This window comes from Meriones unguiculatus, chromosome 17 (assembly GCF_030254825.1).
Source record: "Meriones unguiculatus strain TT.TT164.6M chromosome 17, Bangor_MerUng_6.1, whole genome shotgun sequence".
Taxonomy (NCBI): Eukaryota; Metazoa; Chordata; class Mammalia; order Rodentia; family Muridae; genus Meriones; species Meriones unguiculatus.
The window spans coordinates 14,372,803-14,399,221 of NC_083364.1; the positions used below are offsets into that span (position 1 = coordinate 14,372,803).

General features: G+C 45.6%; 1 protein-coding gene across 3 annotated transcripts in view; it reads left to right on the plus strand.

Moving 5' to 3' along the window:
* The window catches only part of Srgap1 (SLIT-ROBO Rho GTPase activating protein 1), a 258,275-nt gene that overhangs the window by 182,697 nt on the left and 49,159 nt on the right, over window positions 1-26,419 (plus strand). For all 3 annotated transcript variants that reach the window (XM_021655170.2, XM_021655176.2, XM_060371008.1), the window contains exons 7-10: window positions 9,536-9,757; window positions 12,126-12,227; window positions 23,239-23,436; window positions 24,047-24,131. In XM_021655170.2, coding sequence (XP_021510845.2) covers window positions 9,536-9,757; window positions 12,126-12,227; window positions 23,239-23,436; window positions 24,047-24,131 — 607 coding nt within the window. The remainder of the gene's footprint in view (window positions 1-9,535; window positions 9,758-12,125; window positions 12,228-23,238; window positions 23,437-24,046; window positions 24,132-26,419) is intronic.

The following is a 26,419-nucleotide window of genomic DNA, read 5'->3' on the forward strand; positions in this document are numbered from 1 at the left end:
ACACAGCTGTCTCCCAGGCTAGAGGCGGATGCCATGGCAAAGAAGTTCATCGTTTTAGAAAATGAAAGCATACACATGAAAATGGATTTTTGTTCTCACAATGAACAGGTTTCATGTGTATAATCATCGCTAGCTCCAATATTAAGAGCAAAAGGCTCTACAATGTATTCTGAGATCTTTTACAACCAGAAAACAAATCCTGCAGACCATGCTTACCATTGAATACTGAGTTTCCAGTGATTTTCTTGTTAAAATATTTCTGTTTTCTGTGTGTGTTTGTATACGTGTGTGCGTGCGTGTGTGTGTTCATGATGTGTGTGTGTGTGGGAAGGAGAGTGTCTGAGTGTGGGCGTGCTGTGTGTCAGACAATGACCTTGGGTATTGATCCTTGAGTTCCTTGTTGTTTGAAAAAAGAGCCTGGTTCTGCCCTGCATTTGCCACGCTGACAAGCCCAAGAGTTTCCAGGGATTCTCCTGCCCCAAGTTTTCACTGGTGCAGAAGCCCTGGGATTGCGAGCCCTGCTCATCACCATCCCACGTCCAGCCGTACGTGTGGCAGGCACCTAACTCACTGAGCCTCGTCTGCCAAGAATGCAGCCTGGCTACGAAAACCAGCTTGACCCGAAACTCCCAGAGATCTGCCTGCCTCTGCTTCCAGAGGGCTAGGATTAAAGGTGTGCACGGCCATGCCCAACTAAGCACACAAGTCTTAATGGTGGCTTAATGGTAGGATTCACTAACCTATTACAAAATTCATTCTGTATATTCAGAATTCTTAAAAATAACTGGGTGTGGACCTCATTTCTGCCAGCATGGCCTCTTTCCATAGAGATGCATTCACAGAAACTAACTCCTCAATGATAAAATGCTATTGGTCCCTGGTCGCCAAGCACCTGCCCAGGAATCATTACTTGTTACCCTTTCAGTACAGTTCTGTTTTCCAGTCTTCCCCAAGAATTGCTGCAGCTCACTTAGAAGCCTAAGGCTAAGTCTCATGGAGTACTGCCAGCAGCTGATCCCCTACTCTCGCCAGTTTTCTCCACACAGATAGCCGTGGCACATGCTTGCTCCGTCACTTACGCAGAATGAGACTGAAATCAGGTTGCAGCGCATAGCCCCTGCTGCCCTTATGTCATCATTTCTGAATTATCCTAAGTTCATCATTTCTGAGTTATGCTAAAGCTTTTAGCCTTATGTCTCCTGGGACATACTACACTTCATTAAAAATCAACTTATTCTGAGTTCAGTTTCCTTAATTAGTCAGATCCCCCTCCCCGCCTCCCCCACCGTCCACGAAATTAGGAGTTATTTGTGAAAGCCTGCCAAAAAGCGATACTGTGTTTTCCCATTAGACCTGAACTCCTACGGAAAGATTACAGAGATCGTGTTCTTTGGTTGGCTTATCATAGTCTTCATGTAGACTAATCTAGGCATGGTTTTAAACCATTGTCATCTTTCAAAGCTGTTTAAAAGCTGAAATTAGTTAGATGACTGAAGGAATGGCCATGTAGAGTTTCTTTCCGTGGAGAGGCTGCAGGCCTAACATCCCTGAAATGAGGACTGCTTTGTTGGTTGGTTGGTTGGTTGGTTGGTTGGTTGGTTGGGGTTTTTGTTTGTTTTGTTTTGTTTTGTTTGTTTTTCTAGTCTCCAGTGCTTTTTGACCATATTCTTCCGGGCCTGTGAATGCTAAAAGCTTCTAAAGGGCCACCGGGTTCTCTGCCTTTTTCCCCTTCTCTGGCCTTAAGAACCATGTGATGGCCCTTAGATGTGTGTCGTCAGCCCTGCTCCTGCCCCCGGGCTTCAGATCTGCGCACCAGCTTTCCCGCTAGCCGTTGTGCCATTGTGTAGGCACTCTGAACCTCCCTAACTCCCTAAGAAACCATTATGTCTACCTGTCCCCGCCTTCATCGCCCTCTGTACAGACACTTTTCTTCTTAGTAATTTTCCATGTCCCAAGAAATGCTCCCACTTGCCACTCGGGCACACGGCCTAACACCCAGTTCTTTGCTTCTCCCCATATGATGCATCAGCAAAGCCCATCACCTCTTCCTCTTAAAGAACCCAAACACTACATCCCACTTCTTATGACCACCTTGGGCTCAAAGGCATTCTCCTCACCCCTGCCTGTGTTGCTTCCATCCATCCATCCATCCACCCATCCATCCACCCATCCCATGAAATGTGACCCCACAGCCTGCCCTCGTGTCTTCCAAAGCTCCACTCTCTTCCTAGACTATCAGACTCAAAAGTCAGAGACAGACACACCTGTTACGCTTGAAACTCTCTGGAGACCTCCTGTCCCCTGAGAATAAGACCCAAACACTCACAACTACCCATTATGAATTGGCACCACCCCCCTTCCATCTACATACTGCCTTCACTCACTGTGTTTCGGGTACACTGACCTAGCCCTTGCGCAGAACTCCCACACGCTTCCCTGCTTGGGGCCTTTGTGCTTTGTTGCAGAACTTTATTTACATGATGGAGTCCTCCCTCTTGTGCACATCACATGCCCACTGCCCTAAATGAAATACCAGCAGCCTTCCCTCTTGACGCTTGCTACTCCCTAGACGCTTTGTTTTCTCCATAACATTTGCCACCTGGCCTGTATTTATTTGAGCTTGCTGTGTCTGATCTCCTTTTTCTTGATTTTATTTGCACGAGTTACAGACTTTTTGTTTGTTTGGTTTTTGTTTTTTTGTCTTGAGAAAATGAGTCTGGTGGACGGGAGCTGCCTCGGGTAACAGGCGATTTATTCAGCTGCTCATTGGCCCTGATCTCACAGCACCAGTATCCATCCTGCATCCTACTGTGTATCTGTTCTTGTTTCAGAGATGTGTGATTATGACCTTCCCATTGCTCCAGGGGAAAGGAGGGAACTCAAAACTTTGTTTTTGCTAAGTGTTTGGCTACAGATAATAAAGTAGCGACAAGAATTGAATTGCCAGCTTTCTGTGGATGTTCAGAAACCCTGACAGGAAAGAGGGTGTATATAGTGTACTTGTGGAAATTAAGGTGTCCCATGTGATGCTTATTTCTCACAGAATGTGTCTATGGTTTCTGGGTTAAAGTAATTAACAGAAGAAAATGGTGGTGGACAAGGGGACAGTGATTCAGAAGCAGTCCACTCCACTTCTAACACAAGCTCTGGACCCATCTCCTTCTAGTCCTTTGAAAGCCACTCACGGGCAAACGAATGCTGCTTTTTTTAGAATCCTAGTGTCCTTGGCTTGTCCTACTTTTCAAAAAGACTCAAAATAAGGGGTAGAAAAAGTCTTTATTCAGTATCCATGCAAGGGTAACAGTCAAGGGTGTGCTTGGTGATGCCCAGAGGTAAATAACTTTCTCCTGGGGAGCCTATGCCCCTCAAGGGCGTGAATCCTGTCCTCTTTCTCCAGCTCCATGCTCATGCCTGGGTCCATAGGGAATCTTAATAAATGTAACTTGCTTCCTTAGAAATGAAATCCAGACACAGGAGTCAGGAGGAAAGACCAGTGACACCTCTCAGGCAGAGGCCAGAGTGCAGAGAGAAGGCAGAGCCACTGCAGAGACTAGGGAACCCTCCTAGCTGCTCAGTTCTGCTTCTGCAGGAGTCCCCTGGCGCCTGGAGCTGCCCTCTTTGCACTTCAAGGATTGCCCTGCAAATGCCTATGACTTGGGGAAACAGTAACGGCAGACTTCTTTCCATGAAGGGCTTCTTGTGTCATGGAATCCGTGCCAAGGGAGGGCAGAGAGGCAGGGAAAGGAAAAGGCCTTCTGAGGAGCCGTGGTCCGCTCCACACCTGGCATGGCACTGTCAGCGGGCTCTCGGTGTTCAGGGCTAGGGTCTCGGGCTGAGGAAGTTAACCTACCATGCTTAGACCGAGATTTAAGTGTGCTCTATCTGTCCTGGCAGTTCTTAGGATTTCTTTTTAATGCATACTTTTGATTCCAGAACTGTTTCTTCCCCCTCCTCCTTTTTTTTTTGGTCCATAATTTTGCGCATTCATCTGGAGTTCTTCGTCTGCCAGAATAACAGTTTGGATGAAGTAGTTTATTTGTCTCCTATGGATTTTCATGATTAAATGTACTGGGGCTATAACTCAGCTCTTTGTGCAAAAGCCGGCCTTTCTTATCTCATTCATAATTCAGAAGCTCCACAGAATTACTTGAGACCTTTTTAACCAAATATCTTGAGTCCTAACATGTCCAATGTCCTTTCAGCTCCTAGTTTAGAAAAAGAGACTCTTGTGTGGCCAGGCTCACTCTTGGAGACCTTGAAGAGCTTTTTTTTTTTCTTCCCTGTTTCTTATCTCTTTGAAGTATAAGATGCTTAAGAAACCTAGAATTTTCAAATGTTGTGTAACAGACATGATAGACTCATGCCAACTAAGTGCCTATAGACTGGAGAGCACCGTGGGGGTCACAGATGAAGAGTGCCTGTCAGAAACCAGCGCAGAAGCCTCCCAAGCACCGGAGGGCAAGTCCAGGAGGACCTGCCTGCAAGCCAACCAGATGGCTCAGGAAGCCACATGCCTGCTCCCCTGCCCCATTGGGAAGCCATGGTGAAACCAGGTCTCACACCGACAGGATCCACGTGGCTATTGATCCTGGGAATAGAAACACGCCGATGCTTTTGTCATTTGGTGGTGTGAAGCGTTCAAGTCAGGGAATAACGGAAACTTTGTAGGTGTTCTTCAAAACACCAAGTTAGTTGGGCAGTTGGGGGTCAGAATTGTTTCTGCCCTCCCTCCATCTTGTCTTCCCTCCTCCTTCCCTCCCTGCCTTCCTTCCTTCTTCCTTCCTACCATCTATCCCCTCGATCCTTCTTTTCCTCCCCCTTTTTTCTTCCCCTTTTCCTCTAGTCGTCCTCTCTCTTGTAAGTTGTAAGGCACACGGGTGTGTGCAGTGTAAAAGGCCTCTCTCTCGCTTTCTATTTCAGCCTATTTATTAACTCCCACCTGGATCAACACTTACACCATAAAGTAGCAGGGCACCTCACTTCCTTATAATCAGGGAGAGGATTCTGTCTTCTTTCTGAATAGCGGACTGCTTTTAAGCACTGTACATATTAAAGAAATGAGGCCTGTTTCCTTTACAAACCCGTGTCTTTATAAAATAAGATGTCAGTGAAAGATAGAATGACTTTTTTTTCCCCCCAAATCCCTCTGATGTATACAAAACTGCAGGGAACCATTGTGGATTGGGAGAAGCAAGAGGAATAAAAGAAGTCTTTGTTCATTTGAGGCTAGAATTTCCAAATTAACCGAAATGAATCATTCTCTGTATTTGGGTGCAGCTGACTTCATTGGAGATGAGAGAAGATGAGCCAATTGCTGCATTTTCACAGTTGTATTGTTTGTAATTGTGACATCATAGCTGTTTTGCGATTTTATAAATCAAATCACATTTAACCGAATCCTCTCGTCAGCTTGGGGAAACAGCACCCCTGAAGGGCACGGTCATAAGACCCTGTCCCCGGCCTGTTCTCGGGAAGTGTCTCCAGCGTTTTAATCATTCCATTATGCATCCTTCTTAAACTGTGGATTCCAAATTAATAGGTCAGGGGTGGGGCCAAATAGTCTGCATTTTTAAAGATTTTTATGTTTTTTTGTTTTTTTTTTTTTTTTTACTGTGTGACTATGTATGTATGTGTGTGGGAGCACAGGCCATAGCAAGTATGTGGAGGTCATAGAATAGCCTGTGGAAGTCAGTTCTGGCCTTCACCATGTGGAGGCCCTGGGAATCAAACTCAGATCACTAGGCTTGGGAGCAAGCCCCCATACCTGCTGAGTCGTAGCCCAAGCCCAATATTCTAACAAGCTCTCAGTGAAGATGCTGTTGCTGTTGACCACATTTTGAATAACAGGATTTAACAATAACTTTGGGGTTATTTTGTTTTTTTTTTTTTAATTTATTATTTATTATAGTTTATTCACTTTGTATCCTGGCTGTGGACCCCTCCCTCACCTCATCCCAGTCCCACCCTCCCTCCCTTCCTCTTCTAACCATATGCCCCTCCCCCAATCCACTGATAGGGGAGGTCCTCCTCCTCTTCCATCTGATCCTAGCCTATCTGGTCTCATCAGGACTGGCTGCATTGTCTTCCTCTGTGGCCTGGTAAGACTGCTTCCTTCTCAGGGGGAGGTGATCAAAGAGCCAGCCACTGAGTTCATGTCAGAGACAGACCCTGCTTTTCTTACTAGGGAATACACATGGAGACTGAGCTGCCCATGGGCTACATCTGAGCAGGGGGTTTAGGTCCTCTCCATGCATGATCTTTGGTTGGAGCATCAGTCTCTGCAGGTCCCCTGGGCCCAGATTTCTGGGTCCTCTTGCTCTCCTTATGGAGCTCCTGTCCCCTCCAGGTCTTTCTATCTCCCCCTTCTTCCATAAGTTTCCCTGCACTCTGCCCAGAGTTCGGCTATGAGTCTCAGCCTTGGCTTCGATACCCTGCTGGGTAGAAATAACTTTGTTTTAAACTCCCCATTTTAATAATTTGGAAATTGAAGATGGAAGGGCAAAATTTTAACTGCAGTCTTGGGGAAACACACCTAGGGATCTTGTGCATACTGAACGGGTAACCTCCCACTGAGCTTTTGGGGAGAGGTTGGGGTTTTTTTGTTTGTTTGTTTGTTTTTGTTTTTTGGTTCTTCAAGAGAGGGTTTTTCTGTGTATCTCTGGCTATCCTAGACTCACTTCATAAACCAGAAAGATCTCAAACTCACAAAGATCTGCCTGCCTCTGTGTCCGGGAGCACCAGGGTTAGTTAAGGTGTGCGCTACCATGCCTGGCTGCATTTGGCACTTTAAGTGCATCTCATTCAGTATGTCCCTTCACAGGGCTGGTTGACACTTCCTAGCCTGGAAGACCTGTTTTTCTGTGCCAGTGCTGCTTCCCATGTGACCCCTCCCACTATCTTCGCACCAAACTAATAGCAACTTCTGGCCGATGAATGATTTGAACTGAATCAAGTTGAATTGACTGACTTCATTAGAGCAATATGGAGATGACCTGGTTTTGTCTATTTAAAACTATGTGTTTCCTCTTTAAGGAATTTTTTTTTTTTTTAATGTACAAATCCAAAATTTTGCTGTTAGTAATTGCTGGCTCATTTCCAGACTTATGCATTTCTCTTAAGCCATATTTGCTTAGGATGCATGAAGGACTGAATAGAAGTACAGAATAATGGTAATAAAAACTCGGGGTGGGGAGTTCAAAGCTCTTTCTTTAAAAATTACTTTTATTTCTAATTACGTGTCTATGTCTGTGTGGAGTATGTGCATTGGAGTGTGGGTGCCGAATGGAGGCCAGGGGCGTGGAATTGCCCTGAAGCTTGTGTTTCAGGAGGTCCTGAACCCCAGGGAGAGGCTGGGACTTGAGCCCCAGTCCTCTTCAAGAGCACCAGTGCCCCTAACTGCTGGAGCATCTCTTCAGCGCCTAGGAGTACAGAGTACGAAACAAATTCTGTCTGTAATGAGAGGCCGTTAGCAACCATTCCTTATTTAAGAATGTTATGCTGGGAGTTAAAGGGAAGGCATTTCTGAATATTTTGACAGATTCAAGCCTGATCCCTTCTACAGTTCTGATTAGTCTTGAGTCGTCAATAAAATATGCAAATCTGGAGTCTCACGTAGGATATTTGTCTCCTGGAAGGATTTGAGTAAATTGCTGTATCAGTCACAGCACTGGGTGAGCGAGGCTTGGATCCTGTTCCTCATTGTTTCCTTCCACTGTTGGATTCTGCCTTTACATTTTTGATAGCTTTATTATGTATAATTCACATACCAACGCGACACACAAAAAAATCTACAGTTGGCATTTAGTATGTTCAGAGAGCTGTGTGCCCGTCACTACAATCAATTTTTGAACATTTTTATTACCCCTAAAAGAAATCGTACACCCTTCAGCAATCAGCCACCTCCCGTTCTTCAATCCTCTGTCACTAGGCAGCATAAATGTGTTTTCTGTCTCTAAAAATGTCTGTTCTTTATTTTATATAAATGGATTCGTGCAATGCATAGGAGTCGTGTGTGTGTGTGACTGACTTCTTTTACATAGCATATTTTTAAAGTTCATCTATGCCGCAACAAGAATTCACATTTTATTCCTTTCTCTGAATACTATTCTAACATATGGTTGTATGACAATTTATTTATCTATTCATCGATTGGTAGATATTTGTTTCAGGTTGTTGTTATGAATAAAAGCTGCTGAAATATTCCGGTGCAGGTCACCTTCATTCTTCCATACACTCCTGAGAAAAATTTGCTGAGCCTGTGAGCATCAGAGTGAGCACTGAGAGGTGTGTGTGTGTGGGTGTGGGTGTGGGTGTGTGTGTGGGTGTGTGTGGGTGGGTGTGTGTGTGTGTGGGTGTGTGTGTGTGTGTGTGTGGGTGTGGGTGTGTGTGGGGGTGTGTGTGTGGGTGTGTGTGTTTGTGTGGGTGTGTGTGGGTGTGGGTGTGGGTGTGTGGTGTATATGCGTGCTGATGCCCCCGGAACATCACCTCTCACTCTCCACCCAGTTCCTCTGACCCAGGCTCTCTGCTGCACCCAGAGCTAGCTGTCCCTACCAAGTGTCCTGTCCCACACTCCCATGGTGTGAGGGTTACAGGTATGCACGACCACACTTTCACATGTGCTGGGTTGTGAACTCAGGTGCTCCTGCTTGCGCAGCCAAGGGCTGCTACACGCTGAGCTACCTCCCCAGCCCTGGGGCTCAGAATAAAGTGTGTTTGAGCCTTTGAGCAACTGTTCACAGAGTAACTGCGCCCCTTATACTCTGCCAACAGTGTGTGAGGGGTCCAGTTTGTCCCCATCCTCCCTAGGGCTTTCTGTCACCTCTCATTCTGAGTATCCATCCTGACGTGTGTGAGCTAGCATCTCGCTGCCTTTTGTTAAGATTTATTTGTTTTTATTTTATGTGAGTGGTGATTTTGCCCTTATGTGTGTCTGTGTACCATGTGTGCAGTAGCCACCGGGCCAGAAGAGGGCATCAGATCCTCTGGGACTGGCATTAACAGATGGTTGAGAGCCACCACTTGGGTGCTCTGGGACAAATGCAGATCCTTTGCAAGAGCAATGAGTGCTCATGGCTGCCGAGTCACCCCCAGGTCCCTCTGCTCATCTCTTTACTGTGTTACCCAGGTAACCAGTGACGGCCAGCATCTTTTGATAATGCTTGCCAAACACTTCCCTATCATTTTCACCGGTCTCTCTTCAGAGACCACCTCTGTTCTAACAGGGAAATTTGAATTACTGATTTGCAGGAGATCTTTCTATGTCCTAGACTGAAATTCCTTTACAAACACTTTTCTCATTCTGGTTTATCCTTTCAATTTTTTTTTTTGATGATGTACTTTAACTCATGAAAATCCTACATTTTGATGGACTCATTTAATTTTTCTTCAGTTGCTCGTGTGCTTTTAATGTCCTAGCCAAGAAATCCGTGTCTGCTCCAATGTCATGGTTTCCTTCTGAGTGTTTTGCTCACAGGTTATAGGTCACACAGTCAGGTCTTTAATCTAACATTTATGTCTGTGCTCTTATGTTATCAAGTGCTGCGATCTTGGCTACCACGCAAGTCTGAACAGAGCCCTCAGAACGTATCTCTCGGCAGAGTACAACCTTGAAACCTCCAGGCACGAAGGCCTAGACATTATAGAGAATGCTGTTGACAATTTAGAGCCAAGGAGTGACAAGCAGAGATTCATGGAGCTGTACCCTGCAGTGTTCTGCCCACCAATGAAATTTGAGTTTCAGTCTCACATGGGTGATGAGGTCAGTAACTGATTTTTTTTTTTTTTAATGTGCCAGTTCTCTCTCCACATGTCATTTATTATGTTAAATATTCTTCTTTTGAGACGAGCCTCTTATAGGCCAGGATGGTCTCAGGCTCACTCTGTAGCCTTGGCTGGCCTTGAACTCCTGATCCTCCTGGCTTCCAACTGCTGATATTATATAATATAGTAAGCTACTATGCTCAGCTGCCTTGTCTTCCTTTTTAAGATTTAGTGGTGTGTGCGTGTGTCTGTCCGTCTGTGTACGCACAGAGGTGAAAGGAGGGCATCAGGTCCCCTAGAGCTGAACTTACAGGTGGTTGTGAGCTACCAGATGTGGGTTCTGGGAACTGAACTGGGTCCTCTGCTAGAACAGAATACAGTCTTAATCACCGAGCCATCTCTTTCCAAAACCTAACATGTATTTTTTTATTTATTTAATTTTCTATCCTATTTTTTTTTTCAAAAGAAAACCATTTTAACTGGCCAAAAAAATGTATAAAACATATTATCGATGAGAGAGAGAAAGATAGATTATTTGATTATAAACAGATAACTAATATGTTATAGATATATGATGTACAGATAAATGATGTACAGATAGTTATAAATGTCTATCTCTACTGTGTTTCTAATCAGTTCTATTTTTATTTAGTAAATTACTTGATGAGAAACAATGAGTCCAGATCCAGCACCCTTAATCCCCAAATATGAAAGAAATGGTACAAATTTCTGCTCAAAAATTACAAGATTTAGAACATTTGAATTTAAGATTTTCAGATTAGGGACACTCAACTGGTAGAGGCTGTATAGATACCCCCAAATCCACAGACCTCTGACGTCTAAAGCCTTCCAGGTAGTGGCAGTTCTTGTTTGTCTTTGAGACAGTAACTCGCCGCATAGGCCAGGCTAACCTTGAACTCCCCATCCTTCTGCCTCAGCCTGCCGAGTGCTGAGATTACAGGTGTGTGCTAACATGCACCCAGTATAACACATACATGCCAACAAGCCGGATGTTCATCCTACCCGCCACCATCTTTCCAAAATCAGTTGCTGTTTTCGCTTTCCGTTGTGGGTCTGCTGAGCCCGGAGTGGTGAAAGGCACAGGTGCTTCAGTCAGATGCTAATGGTTTCGTTTCTGTTATGTTAATGAAGTGGATCTGTTCCCTTTTTTATCAGCATCTCTGCTTGGAAGCAGTAACCTCTACTGTTCCGGGAGCATTTCTTTTGCAAGGAGCATAAAAAGAATGCGTTTGTCTCGTGTGCAGTTTTAACGATGCTTTCATTTTAACCCAATCTATCATTGAAATCTTGCCCAGAATATCTTCCTCCAACACCTCAGACAGTTTGCCTTATGACGTCTGTGGTGAATCCTGGGGATTTCGCTGACACTGGCTGGCAGTGGTCCTTACACTTTTTTTGTTTTTTAATGCTCTGTATTCATATACATGTATCATTTCATCACAGCAGTCCCGGGACTGGGGAGGTTTACCGCTTGCCACAAGTTAGGGACGGAGCTGCAATCCACACGCAACTGCCGGACCACAGAGCCCACACTCTCAGCAAAGCCCTGCGACCCGCTTTCCTTATGCCTGTAGAGTCCACCAGGGCCACCCTTTACCCTCTGCCCTCTGCCCAGTGGTCATGAGGCTTCTCCAGCCCAGGCCCTGCTGCTCTCAGAGCGAAGCTTCCTGCAGCTGCCGCCTTCCCCCAGAGCGCCACGCCACAGCTGGGTTCTGTGCTCGTTGCTTATATCCAAGTCTGTTTAAAAGGGACCCACTCAGGTGGCTGTTAAAGCTGAAGACGTAGCCAGGCAGGGCGGCCTATGCCTGTCCCAGCACTCGGGAAGCAGAAATGGGAAGATCTGAGTTTAACATTAGCCTGGGCAACATAATAAGACCCTGTCTAAAAAACAAACAAACTAGAAAAATAAAAGGACATTTCTAACTGGAACACTTGGAATCAAGAGAAGTGACCTGATTCTTGTGTGTGGCATTTGAGTATGAGACTTGAGGGCTTGGTGGGTGAAGATCACCAGATCCCGTCTGAAAAGCCTGGCAGAGCTGTCACCTCATGGCTGAGGGTGGCAATGGGGTGGGTGGACAAAGACCGGCAGGTCCCAGGGGCTTGCCAGCCAGCCAGCCAGCCAGTCTAGCTGACATGGTAACGCCTGGGTTCAGTGAGAGGCCATCTCAAAACAGTCCGAAGGCAGTGATGGAGGTCCCCCAGGTTGACTGCAGGCCTCCCCGTGCACACAGAGAGGACACGTGCATGCGTAGACGCACGTTCACGCCAGACACCAAGTAAGGCTCGTGAGCCTGGGCCCGATGGGTGGTGCCTGTCTTAACTGCGCCTTCTGCTTCTGCCAGGTGTGTCAGGTCAGTGCGCAGCAGCCTGTCCAGGCGGAGCTCATGCTCAGGAACCAGCAGCTGCAGTCCCGACTGGCCACACTCAAGATCGAGAGCGAGGAGGTGAGCACGGTCCCCGGGAGGAGGAGAGCACGGTCCCGGGCCCACAGGGATCTGAACCTAAGCTGGAAGACATTTTTCACACGGCCTCAGTGCCGTCGCCATTCCGAAAGCAGTCTCCCTCACACCCTTCACTGTCAGGGCTCCTACGAAGAGGGTTCCACAGTTAAAAATATGGACTATAAAATGCGAGTTATAAATATATATTAAGGCTGGAAAACAACTGCACGATTCAGATGCTTGCTTTTGCCATCAGACTCTTCATAGAGGACAAATGCAAGCCTTCTGCGCACCTCCGTAAAGGATCACTTTACCAGTGTTGGCAGCATGTCCTTGTACAGAGTTTGTCTTCTGAAGCTGTAGTTCATATTGAACACAGCTCCCTGAATTGTCCAATTCAGTGCATGTGTCCAAAAATATAGCCATATGTAGAACACAATGTCCGCCTGTCAAGTTAATTTGACCCTAACATTTCTAAAATTAGAAACACCCCACCCTTTATACCTTTCTATAGTTTCTAAAATTTTGGTACCAAATATGGCATTGGTTATAAAATTAGTGCAAAAAAAATTCACATTTGAAATAGCGCTCGAATTGGGAAAGAAAATATTTGCTGACATATTTAAAAGTATGGACTAGGAAATGCAAATTATAAATATATATTGAGGCTGGAAAACAATTGCACAATTCAGATGCTTGTTTTTGCCATCGACTGTATCAGACTTATGCTTTTAATATAAAAATAGGAAGCCCAGACGTGTTTTCATTAGTCAAGACTCTCACTAGGAACCCAGAAACCAGTCAGTGTTTGCCACAGCTTTTGCGTTATTGGGTTTGTGCTATATAGGTGTTGGTAGGGTTTAGGGGATACACCCAGAATGCCATGTTCCTGCTGCCTGCCAGCATCCTTATTCAAGGAGAGAATATTATCTCTCCACTGCCTAGGCTAAGTCTTCTAAACCAGCCGTTACATCCAGGAAATGAAATTCCCTAACTGGCCAGAGTAGACGCAGTCGTGTGATTGACATCCCTGACTGAAGGTGTCTGTGGAGACAGACACCTTCCAGAGTGGTGGAATGTGGGCTGTTACACGAACAAACTCAGACAGCCGAGCAGATCGCCGGGGCTGGGGGTGTCGCTCACCGGGAGAGTGTTGTGGTTCACAGAGGAAATGTGACTGGAACCCCAGCACTCAGGAGGAGGAGGCAGGAGGATCAGAAGTTCAAGGTCATCATGGGGCTACACAGCAAGTTTGGGGCCGGCCTGGGATGCATTAGACCCTGCCTGAAAATAAGTGAAGAGCAAGGAACTAGAACGTTGGCTAAGTGGTTATAGGATGCTGGTTGTGCTGTCCTGAGGACCAGGGCTCAGATCCCAGCCCCCACGTCAGGGGCTCACAAATGCCGGTAGTGCCAGCCCCAGAGTCCAGAACCCTTTTCTGGCGTCTCCACAGGCACCTGCACACACCTATACATACCCTCACAAGAACAAGTAAATAGATAAAAATTAAAAACTGAATAGTTGAAATCTGAAACATAAATAATAAAGCAGATTTTCGGGATTCGCTCAAGTGCCCTGTTCTATGTTCAGTGCTCCAGGATGCTTTGACCCACAAGTAAAGACTGGCATGGGGCTAGAGAGGTGGCTCAGCTGCTGGGTGTACTCATTGCTCTTCCACACAGTCCAAGTTCAGTTCCCAGAACCATGCTGGGCTGCTTGGGACTCAAGGGAATCCAGTGGCCTCTTCTGGGTTCCGAGAGCGTGCACACGCACACACACGCGCGCGCGCACGCGCACACACACACACACACACACACTCACACACAGAAAAACAACAACAACAAAAATTTAAAAAAAAAATGTGTTTCTGCACCGTTGGTGTTTGATCAAAACCCACTGTTGAGTATTTTGTTTTGTTTTGTTCGCTTTCATTCTTACTAGAGGAAAGAAGCCAGCCTTTACTCAAGATGCAGCTTGAGTTATTTCTGCGTAAAGCAGACCCCTTGGGGGTCAAACAACCCTTTCATGGGGGAGGTCACCTCAGGCCATCAGAAAACACAGATATTCCCATTACGACTCATAAAAGCAGCAAAATTACAGTTATGAAGTTGCAATGAAATAAGTTATGCCTGGAGTCACCAGCACATGAGGAACTTTATTAAAGTCGCAGAGTTAGGAAGGCTGAGGACCACTGGTGAGTCAGTCCGCAAATAAGCCTTTCCAAAGGACGCCATTGCTCTAGTCATGACTTAGAGCTACAGTTTTGGCTAGTTACTATGAAATACTCACTCGCCAACTGCAAAGTGCTGGCTCCTGCTGGATCCATAATTTTTATGTCTAGTGACTTTAAATGTTTTTCTTTTTCATATCCTCCCGCTATTTTACTTGGAAAAGTCTCTCTAAACTCCAGAAAAATGGTGTGTTATACACGAAGTCGAAGCTGGCAGGCTACAGACTTGTTTCATTTGGCTTTAAAGTTTTGAAAAATACTAGTTAAAAATTAAAAAAAAAAAAATCTGGCAAGAAGAGAAGTGAGGTGCCTCATCTCTCCTCTGCCATCCCATTCAACCCCAGTCTCTGCACGCTGGCCGGTTCCATGTTACCTCTGTGGCTGCTGCACAGTTTGAGCCTGTGAGCTCTTATTAGACCTAACAAGGACGAGGCAGCAGTGTGGGCTGCAGGAGGCAGACGGTGCCTCTTCATGTTAACTTTTAAAGGTTTGCTCTTGAGTCAAAGAACTAGAGATTTCAGTGCAGTGAGCATGGTGGCCTGTGGGGTACAGTAAGTAAGTACCCAAAAAGAATGACTAAATTGGGTCCTTGGCAGTCTGAGTTCCAGGGGTGCTGAGGGAGGAGAGGGTTTCTGTGGTAGACACAGAGTCTGTTCGGTAATCGCGCCAGTTCTCCCTTAGGATGAGTAGGTGATGAGCTGACATCATATAAAATTAAGGGATTTTTGTCCTCTGGTTCTGTTCATTCCCTCGAATGTTTGTGGAGCATGTCTGACCTTTCAAGTATTTTTCCAGGTGTGGGTAGATGATTCCATCCTAGTGAGCTTTGACTACCAAGAGAGGCAAAGGTAGAAAGTGTTTTCCGTGGGCAGAGCCTAGCTGTCTTTACTTGTTTGGAGTCCCTTTGTGGCTCTTGCCTCTACTGTAAATAAGGAATTTGCCTCCATCTTCCTGTGAGAAGAGAAGGGACATAAAAGTGGCAAGTGAGTGTCGAACCAAAATACACAGGGACCAGAACACACAGCAATTCTTCTTCCTGTTTGGGTAAGCCCAAACTTGAGCTAATTACCTAGAGCTACAGCTGCCCATTGAAGATCACTGTTAAGGGATAATTTCAGTCATGTAGCTAGCACAGTTAAGTAGAGCATAGAGCAGAGGCTCTTAACACACACACACACACAAACACACACACACACATTTTTAAACAGCGGGGAAAGAGCTTATGTGAGGTAGAGTGACAATGGCCTCCATATCCTTTAGATCAGTGTTGGTTTTAAGTACACCTGTGTGTCCTTTTCAAACCACTTGTCCCAACGTCTGATCTGAAAAATGTAGTCTTCACATTAACACTGTCATATCAGTAGTCATCCTAACAGAGGAAGCAACTAGCCTGTCTCAGATTATCCAAGTGGATTCGCCGACCTGAGGTGAGTAGGGGAAAGCAGTCTGTGGTGCCTCTTGGACTAATGGCCCCATAAAGAATTCTGGGGCACCACTTAAAATCTTCAAAGAGCAGCTTGCTGAGGAGCATTTCATGAGTTTGCAAAAGCATTTTCCGTATTTCAAGATATGTTCAACATAACAAGCAAACTGAAACATCTTTCATGGTGTGTATAATTAAGGAAAATAAGAGATATTTCCTTCCCTTATAGTAAAATCACTCTCACACACACACACACACACACACACACCAAAAAAAGGTTTTTGTCTTCACGTTATTAGTGACCACCCCCAAGTCCCAAACTGTATAAATCTCTAAGTGAACCTTCCAGGAGTATCTTCAGGTTCTTTAAGAACTTGGTGTAAGGTGTGGAGTACCTAACTTGGTTCTAATTGTTGTTTTGGACCTGCTCTGTCTTCTCTGTGGCTTTTGTGAGCATCCCTAAGTGTCTCCAACTGGCCTGACAGCGACCGCCTAGGTAAATGGCTGCTGCCGTCCAGCCCTTTGGTGATGGCATCATCTCCACAAAGCTGAGAAGTCTGCAGCCTTCCACTGCAAGCACACACATATGTAGATGTGTTTGTCTCGAATAAGCTTTACCTCTGAGAAGGGAGGATATTAGCCCATAAGAACGTCCCCAAGGGGGCTGAGGAGAGGCTCTGGGAAATGAATGCAGGCATGTGTAGGGACCCTCCCCAGGGGGAATAGCCCGGGAAAGCAACTGAATGCCACTGCCGGGTTCTGAGAATCGTTTGCTGTCCATGAGGAGGATTCAGCTTCACCCTCATCCCACAGACTTCTTCTCCTAGTACCCTGTGGTCTGCTACACAACTGACAGGAGACACAAAGATGAAGAACTCTTTCCTGGCTCCATGCTGCCCCACAATAGGTGGAAGCATAGAGCTGTAAGTTCTGCTGCAGACGCTTGGGAGCGGTGGGCTTGATCATCCTCCTGGGAGTCAGCTCCGCCCACAGGCTATTAAAGCAGAGTCGGGGTGGGTGGACTTCAGGAAAACAGGTTTTCTGAGAGACAGCTGAAGGCAGAGACTGTATTCTAAGAGGCCCTGGGCAAGGATGCTCTTGCCATCCTTGGGTTAAGTCATATCACCACCGAGAACGTAAGTTTTGTAAAAACTAAACTAAACTAATAATAATCATCATGTGATCCCAGTCTACAGCCTCGGATGCTGGCAGAGGATTAGTGCGACGCCAATGCTCGCAGTGGTACAGTCTCGGCTGCCGCCCCCTCAACAAAAACCGCATAGGGCAACAAAGGTGGGCTGTTGTCAAGCTCTGTAATACCCTACCCACCTCAGGCAGGAACGCTGGTGTCTGCACCACCGTTAAGGGATGAGGAGAGAGGAAGGCCGAGCTAGGATGCTCTCTCTGCTCTTGTGTCTGTGACCTGCACTGACAGAGCCTAGGCACATCTGTGTGTGTGTATATGTGTGTGCCTGTGTGTGCGCATGCACATGTATGGTCCCTTTCGGCTGGCTAGTAATCTGTCTAAAAGGATACAGTGATGTAATAGAAAATGCACGAAATCAGTGAGGTATGTGAATGGGGGAAGGGGTAGAGGGTCCCTTCACAAAGAGAAGAGTCAACCCTGATGGGTGTGGAGGCCTCCATCCAAAACACAGTCCAGGGCACCAAGCCATCGGATAATAAGGGTGTGTCCCAGCACGGGTTGTGTTTCCACCAAAGTCACATGCTGTAGTACTCGTGTTCATGTCAGTGGCCCAGAATATGACCTTGTTTAAAGAAGATTCTTAAAGAGGTCATTGGGTTGGGCTCTAATTCCTGTAAAAAGGTAGATTTGGAGCACAGAGACACAAGACAAGGTGGCTTTTTATAAGTCAGGAAGAATGGCTGAGACAGACCCTTTCCTTAAGTGGAGTGGCCCACATTTGACCTTGAACATCCAGCCTCCGGGACTGGAAGATGATAGGTTTCTGTTGATTATGACACTGGGGTGACACTTTGCCCAGCAAGCTAATCCAGTGTATTTGAGAATGAGACTAGCAAAATGACTTCGGCCTCTCTCCAGAGACAAAACAACTAAGAGCCAGCGTGCATAAATCCCACAGAAGGGATTTTTGATGGCTTTGCGTAGCAGTGCAAAGATGAAGACCTGAGTTTGAATCTTCAGCACCACTTTGAAAGCTGGCAGTATAAGCCTATAATGCCAGCCCTGGGCAGGTGGAGACAAGTAGATCCTAGGAGTTCAGTGGCTGGCCAGCCTAGACAAAAGGGTGAGCTTCCAGGTCAGCGAGAAACACTGTCTCAAAGCAGTAAGAAAGACAGTGATGCAGGAGAACAGCCAGCGTCCTTTCTGTCCCCCACATATTGCCATACACTATGGTGATGATGATGATGATGATGATGTCATCATCTTCTAATCCCACAGAAGGTACCTTTCTCCCACGTCACTCATTTTTATCCACAGGCTTGTGTTTTTCCCTGTGTTCCTTGTCAATTCCTTGGCATTTGCTTCTACCAAACCTACCCCTGTTTTCCTGCAGCCAGTGAGGAGTCAGTACAGGCACTGTGCCAGTCGCGGTATGTTTATTTTGGTGAATCCCCTCGGTGACTTATTATCACAGCTTGTGTGTCAGGAGCTGATGTTACTCTCCTCAGAGAGCATCCCACGGGATGAGACGGAGTCCCAGCCATAGAGTCTGCTGGCTGCCGTCACTCCCTTATTCTTCCTGGCAACTCCACATTTAGCTGTAACACCACCGATTCTCGTGTCTGTGAAGGGAATTGAAATGCAGCAGGAAAACAGTTGATTTGGGTTCTCCGTGCACATGATCCTTTTGTGTGCTTTTGATAACCTCTGCTTATCTTACCTTTTGTAACATGGTTCCAGTGAAATGTTGTTTTATAACTATCAATGAGCATACTTTAATTAACAAATTCCAACCATTGACTGGTCACTTAGGACAAACTATAGGCATGGATTTTAATTTTCATCTGTGGTGATTTTAGGTCATGTCTTCTTGGGCGGGTGGGAGAGCTTCCTGTCTCTTTGGTTCTGATAGCTGGCACTTGGAACTTGCTCCTTAGTCGTTTCTTTAATGTAACCGTCCTTGCGTTTTAAGCAGAACTGGATCAGCGTTCCTTATATGAACTCTTTCACATTCCACTCTGCTGGAGTCGCAACATTACTGTATAGGTTTTGAAATCATGCTTCACTTTACGTTGCTGTTTCTGGGTTTTTCCCCCCACTTAAGAAAGTTTCTAAAAGGAATGAATCCTCTACTTCTGTTACTTGGATGTTTTTCAAATGTCTCCTAGTGGTTTCCTTCCAGGTGTTTCTTCTCAGGTCAAGAAACGTGACCGCTCCACTAAGAAAAGGTCTCAGCTCATTTTCTTCCTGTCTGACTTTTCCTTTTATTGTTCATCAGCCCCAAGATATTTTAAAAGCAGGAATCTGAGCCATCACTCCCCCTCTTAGCACTGGCGGCTCCCTATGGCCCCTCCACTGGGCGAGCTGTGCTGGGGGCCTGATTGGTGTCATTCTGTAAGCTATATTCCCATCCTTCTCATGTAAAGCTGCCTGCTGGGGCCCCAGGAGGCCATGCTTCGCCTCTTCCCTCCTCTGCCTTGAGTTCCTTTATTCTAGCATCTCCTCATTGACCCCCAGCGTGGCTCAGAATTCAGCCTCTTAGGATAAATACCTTCCCCATATCCCTAGAAAACATTGCAGATGCTCACACATATTGGTAAAATATCGGGAGTTTCAACGAATGAAGTGGGGGTGCTGTTTCAGTATAAGTAACAGACTTTCTGTTTCCTAATGTAAATATAAAACTCGGGGAGCTATGAAAATTTTGTCTACTTTTTGTCTAAAGTAACTATTGCTTTAACTATGCACGGATATCTTCAATCATAAGAAAGATGTTTTAGTTTAGGAATGTAGTTCTCTTTCTCAGAGCTTTAAGGAAGCTTCTCACAAGCCTAGCTACTGTGTTTGTTGCCATCAGAGCTGTGCTTTGAGTCAAGTGCGTTCTTTAGCGTCACAGTACTTTTAAAATGGCTGCCTTGTGCCCTCTTCAGAAATTTTTCCACAAACCACATGACCCATTACACTGACATAAGACAGTGAGTCTTCTAACCCAAGCTGTAGGTACTGAGTCATGCCCTTTGAAGCCACTGCCTGTAGTAATGAGTTTTTTAAACCAAATGTTCAAATATGCTTTGTCGCAGAGATATCTGCTCTTCGCATTGTGCATACTCCAAGATGATGAAATCTATTACAGTCTCTGCGTCTTCTTCAGTGACCCTCGCTGTATGCTTGTTCTCAGCATCCTGACTAGTGTTGATTGCTCTTATTTGTTAACTACACAATATGATCCTTCACCCATGTGTGTGTGTGTGTGTGTGTGTGTGTGTGTGTGTGTGTGTGTATGCATGCTGTGACACACATGTGGAGCTCAGAGGACAGCAGTTGAGTGTCTCCTTCAACCAAGTAGGTTCCTGGCATCAAACTCATGTCATTAGGCATGGTGGCAAGAACACTTACTCAATGATCCTCAGTGGCTTTTGTCTTATTGTTGTTTTAGGCAATTAAAAATATTTCTACTTCTTACAGTGATGATGTGCATCTCTTAGCTGATTCTTGCCTTTACATTTCATTGTCCAGAACAAAGTATGAAGCCCATGGCAAAAGAGCCACACACTCCCGGAAGGAAGAGTTCCCAGTACTTTTTTTTTTTTTAAAGATTTATTTATTTACCGTGTATACAGTGTTCTGCCTGCATGTACACCTGCATACCAGAAATCATTATAGATGGCTGTGAGCCACCTATGGCTGCTAGGAATTGAACTCAGGGCCTCTGGAAGAACAGACTGTACTCTTAACCTCTGAGCCATCTCTCCAGCCCCGAGTTCCCAGTACTTTGAACAACAGTAAAAATCCAGTAATTCTAAGCTACTGGTGCCCTGAAAGCTTGGGAAAACAAGTTTGTTTGTTTGTTTGTTTGTTTGTTTGTTTGTTTTGGTGGGGGTTTTGCTTTGTTTTGTTTTTGAGGCAGATGAAATTACTGTAGACCTCAATGAACCCTCTGCACAGATGTCCAACAAGGGTCAACAAGCCAAAGACCTGACTTTGATCTTTGGGATGTACATGGTGGAGAGAAAGAACTGACTCCCAAAGGTGGTGCTTGGACATCCACCTGCACACACAAACAACAGAGACATAAAGAAATGTAAGGCACATTAAAGCATTACAAATTTTTACATGCCTAAGAAGGATAATTAGGTGTATGAGGTGGTTTGGAAAATTGGTTAGTGATAGCTAGAAGAACTGATAAACACCAGAGACAGGCTGACCAAAGCTACAATAATGGAATGATCAGAAACATGATGCAGAACTGCTTCCTGAATTCAAGGAGATTAAAAAAAAAAAAAAAAAAGCTTAGATTTCAGCAGAAAGAAAATGAGCAGTGAGATAAGAGGTTGGGAAATAGCCACGTAGAAACTGGAGAACTAAGAACTAAGAAGAACAGAAAAATCACCCCAATCAGGGTGGTAGGTGGTTTGTAGATTAGACACAGCTGAAGAGTGACTTGCCAAAAGGGACAAATGGTCAGGGGAAGGCCATCAAAGTACTATCTGTAAAAGCAAAGAACAGAAAATGCAGAAGAGAAGAGAAAGATTAAGAGACAGAGAGAACATAGCAGAGCGTGTTATTGTAACTGGGTCCTTGGTAAGAAAATTACAGAAGCAGAGGCAGTGGCTTAAGAGGTAGGGAGAAATGCCAGAACGTAAACAAATCTCTCAGGTTCAAGCGCAGGTCCCAAGTACTCTGTCTTTACCTATGTGTCTATGTGCTACTAAGCCTGACAACCTGAGTGAAAGAGAAAACAGACTGTCTCATGCTGTCCTCTGACCTCCACACTCTCACTGTGACACATGTACATTCACATGCACATACATGAAACATAGAGATATATATGCATGTCAGTGCCTAGACATATCATTGTGAAGCTACAGAACCCAAGGCTGAATAGAAAGCTTTAGAAGAAGACACAGAAAAATAAAAGATGTCACTCATAGCCATGACAGAGTAAGAGTAAATTTTTACTCAGCAGGAACATGGAAGCCACAAGAAGGTACAGTAATGCCTTCCATATACTAAAGAATAACTGTCAAGCAGGAGAGTGTCTTTTATAAGTGAAGATGAGATAAAAGATTCTTAAGTGGATGAAATGGACACAACTAAAAATAAATCCCAATGATAACTTTTAAAGGAATGAAGATCAAGGAACCTGATAAATACGGAATTTTTATAATTATAATTATAAATTACAAATATAATTATAATTTATAAATATGTTTAATATTTATAATTTATAATACTGAATGCTTATAAGATTGAAAGATGGATATTGAATATATAACATAATAATGTCTTATGTATGTATAGCTACTTAGCTAATTTCCTATTACAATGCATTATAAAATAGTATCTGAATTAGAAGAGGCAAATGGAACTAAAGTCTCTAGACTATAGTATATGAGAAAAGGAATAAAACATGTAACAGTGGACTCTGATAAGCAAAGACAGGATGTGATCTTTGACAAACAAAAAATGAATATTAAGGCGATGCTAGAAAGTAAATTTAAAAGCGCCTAGAAGGTAGTATTACATATCCTTGTAAGTGTGGGATAGGAAAAGGTTTCGTGAGAAGGACACAGAAAGCACTAAGCAAAGAAAGGGACTGAAAACTGATCATATTAAAGGTAGAATCTGGGGTCAGCAAGCTGGCACAGATGGTAAAGGTGCTTGCCTCGCGACCTGCGATCAAGCCGCTTAGCGGAAGGAGAAACCGACTCCACAACGTTGTCCTCTAACCTCCAGTCCAGTGCTGTGGCACAGACACACACTAAATAAAATATAAAAATAAAAGCAGGAGCCATATCCCTCTAGTCAGTAACGAAGCAGTGAAAAGCTGAAGCCAGAGCAGGAAAATAATTAGTAACGTAAATAACAAGACTCATAGCCCAGTAGAACACTGACTGACAGGTTCCAACAAAGTGTTCCCAAAGGAGAGACCCAAGCTGCCTTTCATGTACAATAATGTGGGCACCTCCTACAGCAGGAAACCGCCTATGGAGACCACGTGAGACCACTGCTCAGCAGCACAGCGGCTTCAGCTGAAAGGACGGGCGTTCCAGCTGTTGTCAGGATGAGGAGTAACTGGTCCAGTTGGCCTGGCTGTTTTCCCCTACCCACCGTGCTCTGAAAGCAGCCTCTCCCTAATGGGCTACTCCCTGATGGCGCAGTATAGGGCTCACAGAGCAGCATGCTAAAGCGAGAAATGCGTTTCTGTCCCCAGGTCAAGAAAACGACTGAAGCCACCTTGCAGACCATCCAAGACATGGTCACTATTGAGGACTACGACGTGTCGGAGTGCTTCCAGCACAGCCGCTCCACGGAATCTGTGAAGTCCACCGTGTCCGAAACCTACCTGAGTAAGCCGAGCATCGCCAAGAGACGCGCCAACCAGCAAGAAACGGAGCAGTTCTACTTCATGGTGCGCCCGTGCCCCGCGCCCCAGCCTCCCCAGAGCGCAGGGCCACGCTTGCCCGGGCACTGCAGGGGGCCTCAATGGTCACCTGTACACCTCACAGCTCCCCGTTCAGCCGGGCCGGGCAGAGGTTTGGAGTTAGGGTCTCTCTAATTCCGGCTGGGGGCCTGAGGAGCTGAGGATGGCTTACTGGCTTGAGACAGATTTCTCTCCGAACCTGGAGACTACGTGGCCAATGGGCGCCTGCGATCTTCCTGTTCCAGCCCCCTAGTGCTAGGGTTACCCACTCACACCTGAGCACCCAGTGCTGGAGATCTGAACTCAGCGCCTGAGGCAGCTCACCTAGCAATCACCTTTCCCCCAAGTCCAGGCTTTTTTTCTCTCTGACGTGGGTAACACATTACAGGGGAGTTTGCTAAAATGCAGCCTGTTTCAACAGGTCTGGGAGCAAGAGGCCTAAGCCTGCCTTCCAGGGGATAGCAGAGTCAGCCAGACTAGAGACCGCACTTTGAGGAACAGAATTCTAGGAAATAGCTAAAGCAGCTGGATTTTAGCGTCCCCGCTGGGAAGTTCCTTGACGCCGGACAGTTTTAAGTTTCTACCTTGCCTTTTGCAGAAACTCCGGGAGTTCTTAGAAGGCAGTAATCTCATCACGAAGCTTCAGGCTAAGCATGACTTGCTCCAGCGGACCCTGGGAGAAGGTCAGATACTGGGAGCGAATGGGGAAGCAATCTGGCCCGTGTGTCTGTGTGCGCATGCGTGGGGCTTAGGCCGCAAACCATGCTGTTGCACATTTAGATTTGGTTGCTGCGTGGTCACTGATAATTGTCTTCCCCCCGAAGCCACTTTAAATGGAGGTAAATCCAAGGAAGAGGATTAGCTCAGGTGAGGAGGCTCCTTTGGAGGGACCTGCACCTACTGACGCCCCCGCCACCCATCCCCCAATCTCTGCTCCCTCTCCTTGGGCTTCTCTGACCTCCGGTCTCAGCCCTGTCCATTTGAATAGGCTGGTACCTGTCCCATCTGTTGCCTTTGGGAGTCTAGACACCAGTTTGTCCAGTCTGAGCGTTTTCTTTCATTGGGCATTGTTGGGAGTTGAGGTACGACCTGATGGGATATATATGGTATGTATAGATCTCCGTGTCTGGTAACACAAACAGTACGCGAATGCTAACAAAGCATCCTCAGAGTCATGCATTGCTTTGATCTGTATTCTTAAATGGGTTCTGTTAGTTTCTTCGTCTTTGCTCCTGAGGAAACTGGGACAGGGGTTGCAGTATAAGCAGATATAAACATCGTTGCTTTTTTTTTTCTCTCTCTCTCTCTTTTCCTCTCTCTATCTCTGTGTCTTCATAAGATGTAAAAAGAAAATCAAATGTACAAGCAAAGCCCTAGCTTGCTCCAGTGTCCCGGGTCTAAAGCTTTGGGTTTTTTGTCCACACTAGATCCTGCTGGACATTGTAAAAGGTGAAAGAAAGCACTGCTATGGGGTAGGAGATGAGAAGATGGGGTGTGTGGATGACGGAATTCAAAGGAGATGCCGGGGCTGGAAAGGTACTCGGCCATTGCCAGCATTTGTTGGGATCTGAGTTGGGTTCCCAGCACCCACTTGGTGGCTTCCTCCAGTTTCTGGGGAGCTGATGCCCTCTTCTGGCCTCTTTAGGTAAAACACATGCACACACGTGTGTTACACAAACGCACGTAAAATAAAATTTTTTTTTAAAGAGATTCCTATCTTATATCTAAGGTCTTGCCTTCTACTGTTCTGGAACCTCTCTTGTCCATAAAGTAGTGTGTCCACCGCTTTCTTATGGCTCTCTCCCAAGAAGCCGTTATCCTCAAGGCAAAAGGTTGTCATGCATGACCTCAGGCTCCCCAGGCTCCAGGTGCAAAGGCACTTGTGCTTAAGGGGAATAAAGGGGGGGAGGCGGGGGGGGTTGCTTTTAAACTGTTAAAAAGCATCCAAGAAAAACAAAATAACCAAATGCAAAGTGTCAGCTCTAATTAAAATCTGAATCAAAAGGCAAAGCCTATGAAGATCGTTTTGAGCATACTAGGAAGTAGATATAATCTATAAGTTAAATATGATCAACTTAATTTTTCTATTTTTATACTGATACTGTGTTTATAAAGAAGACTGTTCCTAGTCTTAAAAAAAAGTGCTGAAGTACCACAATATCCAAAACTTACTTCTGGATGTCATTGCTCAGGATTTTCTACAGGAGACATACTACATCCACACATCCACACACATACATACATACATACAATTATGAAATCTCAGTGAAGGTGATCAGAACATTCTTTGTACTATTCCTTAATGCCCTCTGTATAGCTAAGCTTTATTTTTAAGCCTTTTTATCTTTGAATAGTTTTCGTAAATAAGCATGCACTAGTTTTATCCACCCCCTTTTTTCCTCATAATAAAGTCCCCTTTTTCTTTTTCTTTTTTTTTTTGCAATTGCCTGATATTTCGAACAATGCCCTCAGGGTCCCCTTGCTGCCCCCAGAGCATAACTTCTCCTCAGTGTGGAGAAATGCTTCAAATGCCTTCAGACACAAAAGTCCTCCCTCCGAGACTGAGAGCCACTGTGGTCGCGGTGAGGCTGAGGGAGCCGAGCCAAGGCTGTGCGCAGTCTTGGGACTGTGCGCAGGCAAGTGTTAATGCGGCTCGGAGCCGTACCCCGGAGCCTTTATGGTCGTCATTCAGCATAAATTCTCCCTCGTCTCCTGGAGAGAGGAGCCACTGGTTAATGTTGTTCTCCGTGTCACTCTTGGATCGGGCTACATTTTGGCCTGTCGGCTGAGATGGCTTGCCAAAGACCGTCCTTCGACAGAGCGTGTAAAGCTGTCACACCTTGTGACCGCTAAGCCAGGATTCCTTTGTCTTGGAATTTCTTTCCATGGGCTCCAGTGTCCCTGGGACACGGCTTCATCGCACTCAGTTAAGGCTGTGGAAGGGACCTGGGTGGTTTTCCTCAGGGCAGCG